Here is a 3,407-nt window from a genome sequence, read left to right on the forward strand (position 1 = left end):
GACAAATAAATTATTTGACTAAGAATACTATTTGAAATTTGAAATCACTGACCCAGCTATGTTCTGTAAGGAGTCTGTTTTAATTTATGTATTCAATAATATTGTTCTGCTTATAGAAATATATTTATGTGTTAACCTGATTTTTCATGTAAGCCTATGTGTCTAAACAATAATATTATTACATTGTTGTTTTTCTTGATCAATGGACTTCATTTGCATGCTCTCCACACACAGCATAGATTGTATCACAAGAGTGAACATAGCTGGCAATGAATTTGTTCAAGGCAATTATGACATAATAAGCTAACAATGAAAGGAATGTGAGGATACATGACAATTTTGGATGTCTTGTGTGCACACTAATTGAGAACACTCAGTTCTGTATATATCAATTATTCATTCACTCATTCATTTTGGGTGCAATTATATTATCATATCAACAACAAAAACTGCTTATCCAAAAAAAATAAAAAAATAAAAAAACATAAAAATCAAGACAACTAACTGATATGGACAAATCTGAGAGACACTGTCATGAGGAGTAAAATATAAAGTTACTTACCCTTTGAACTACTTGTAAAATATTACCTTTCTTTGTCAACCTTGGCTCATGGCATAAATGCACTTGACACCCGACATTCTTTTTTCGTTGACTTCTCTTCGATCCTTTCTCACGACTATTACATTTGTTCCGGATAAGTGGGACAACGTTTGTTGGCAAGGGACTAAAGGAGGTGAGTTTTCGGTTTCGTCTTGTTATAATTTTTATGCTTCTTTTCGCACTCCGTTTGGTCCGTGTAACAAAAATGAAGAGTTGGTGGCCAAAATTTGGAAGATGGCGGTTCCTTTTAAAATAAGGATTTTTGGGTGGAGACTTTTTGTTAATAGATTGCCGACTAAAGATCTTTTGAAGATTAGAGGTATTCCTATTCCTTTAAACTCTTTAAGTTGCTCTTTTTGTGAGGCGGAAATGGAAAGTAGAAATCACTCCTTCTTTAATTGTAAAGTGGTGGATTTAATTTGGAAATATATTGCGGATTGGGTAGGCAAACCGGTAGGAAAGGAGGAGGATTGTTTAGCTAATTTTTTGGATTGGTATAGTTTTTGTAAAGACAACAAAGTTAGGGAAGGCATGTGGGGCCTTATTTGGATGGCAACCACGTGGTCGATATGGTTAACCCGGAACGGTATTTGTTTCCGGAACGACGGTTGGAATGTTGATAATACGGTATGGAATGTAAAGATGCTTGCGTGGAAGTGGTTCTTTTTGGGAGAAAATTCTAAGTCCAATTATAGTTTTTACGAATTTGTTAAGGATCCTTTAATGTTCCTTTCGTAGCTAGAATTGGTTGGCATTTTCTCTTTTTTTGGGGGGTTTTTTGACCGCTTTGTGTAGTCAGGATTGGAGATCCTTTTGTGTAAACAGGATTGGAGAACCCTTTGTTCTCCCTTTTATTGTTTCTTGATTACTCAAAAAAAAAAAAATAATAAATGCACTTGACACTGAAGTATACTCTTCCTCTCATGCTTGAGTGCTCATATGAATATTTACAATGCTAACTGGTAAACAAATTTTATAATTGTAATTTATGAGAGGGAAAACAATGATCTTCATCACCATATATCTTAATCTTACTATTTCCAACCCATAAACTGTTTTTCAGTGTCACGCCCTAATGAAATTTATCATGCCAAAGCCACCCCGTTATGATGTAGATTATGCTTCCGAAATTCATGTAATGTTAGTGTTGCACTAAAGGTAAGTAATGGTTTTTTTCTTTTTCTGAAACCAATGAGTTTACACTGGTGTGTTGGTATCGCTTCTTAGGAGTACAAAACAAGACAGGACAGCAGTAGACCAATGTGGGGCATGAATAGACATCATAGCTAAGGGAACTCAAATGGCACCAAGCCCCTTTAAAGACAACTGGATCTGAAAATTGAGTGCTAATGTTCAGGACATACCTCCTTTATGCCCAAAACAAGAAAATGATAGTAGACTTAAGGAGGGATAAAATGATATAAGATCAAATTCTACTTCACTGTTGTAAAGCTATAAACAACAACATAACCATAGATTGATCATAAACATATAACCTTGAAATTCACAATCTCATAACCATAGATTGATCAAATAAACAACCGCAGAGTATAAACTATAAACTACGCATAAAATCAATTTTGTAAAACAATTAAAAATCACTTCTTTTTCTTGAGTAGTTTAACTTTGGCATTAGCTTGATCTCTAGATTTTCGTTTCCTGGTTAAAGCAAACTCACCAAACTTATGACCAACTCTTCCCTCACTAATCTTACAACGAATAGTGGTTTTCCCATTGTAAATATTCACCTGAGAATCAACAAACTCCGGCAATATAGTGGATCTCCTTGACCAAATGGTTTTGTTCTTCAGAAGTTCTGGATTCTTTTTCATCTTGTACATAAATGCATCTATAAACGCCGGTTTACGCGACAGAGGAGACGGTGATGTCAGCTTCTGAGCAATGACATTTGCGGTGTCACCGGCGATTCCGAGAAACTGTTTGTTCAAAACCCTAAGAAAATCTGTAGGTCTCATTGTTCCCCTATTCAATAACAAAATTCAATTCAAAATAGTAAAACTCAACATTGGAAAACTAAGCATAGCTAACGTACACGGAAAAACAGTTCATTTGTAGAAAAAATGAAGAAAGGAGAAAATGGACGGTTTCTCACTGTTAGTGGCGGCCAATAACGAACTTCGGCTACGTTTTCCGGGAAGCCTTTGCTTTTTACGGGGAAATAATTTTTTTTTTTTCGGAGTGTAATTAGTTGTTAAAATTTAATTTATTTTCCTTTTAACTAAAACGACGGGCCTCTTCAAAATATATTGATCGGGCCCGTGATATTTTTATGATGATTTTTGGGAAACTTTCAATCTACATCAATCTACATGCCACCCCTCTCAGTTATGTTTTTACCATTATAATCTTGTCTAAAGTCATTAATTTTTAAAAAATATACATACGGGAAGTTTAGAGAGTGTACAAAAAGTTTAAAAAAAAAAAACGTATTTTTAAAAGTTTCTATCAGTTTTTACCAGAAATTTCAAAAAAAAAAAAATTGGAAACTTTGAAAAAATTACTGGATTTTCAAAATTTCCGGTATTTTTTGTAAAAAAAAAACTGTGATACCATAAATTTGAAATTTCCGGTGATACCGTAAATTTCAAATTAACTAAAATTTTCGGTATGATGTACCGAAAATTTCTTTATAACTGAAATTTCTGATATTTTTTGTAAAAAAAAATAAAACTGTGATACCATAAATTTGAAATTTCTGGTATGTACCGGAAATTTCAAATTAACTAAAATTTCTAGTATGATGTACCGAAAATTTCCTTATAACTGAAATTTCCGGTATGTTGTA

The 3,407-nt window shown here is 33.4% G+C and overlaps 1 protein-coding gene across 1 annotated transcript; it reads right to left on the reverse strand.

Annotated features, from left to right (window-relative positions):
• Window positions 1–1,226: 1,226 nt before the first annotated feature.
• LOC131613031 (small ribosomal subunit protein uS19m-like) lies at window positions 1,227–2,820 on the reverse strand. Its single transcript, XM_058884755.1, has 2 exons — window positions 2,715–2,820; window positions 1,227–2,584 (listed from the first exon to the last, which is right to left on the reverse strand). The coding sequence occupies exon 2, from the start codon at window positions 2,575–2,577 to the stop codon at window positions 2,200–2,202; it is 378 nt and encodes a 125-aa protein (XP_058740738.1). The 5' UTR covers window positions 2,578–2,584; window positions 2,715–2,820; the 3' UTR covers window positions 1,227–2,199.
• Window positions 2,821–3,407: the final 587 nt, after the last annotated feature.

This window comes from Vicia villosa, linkage group LG6, assembly GCF_029867415.1.
Source record: "Vicia villosa cultivar HV-30 ecotype Madison, WI linkage group LG6, Vvil1.0, whole genome shotgun sequence".
In the NCBI taxonomy this organism is placed as follows: domain Eukaryota; kingdom Viridiplantae; phylum Streptophyta; class Magnoliopsida; order Fabales; family Fabaceae; genus Vicia; species Vicia villosa.

Coding starts and splice junctions, on each gene's coding strand:
- LOC131613031 (XM_058884755.1), bottom strand. CDS start 2,577: ATGAGACCTACAGATTTTCTTAGGGTTTTGAACAAACAGTTTCTCGGA.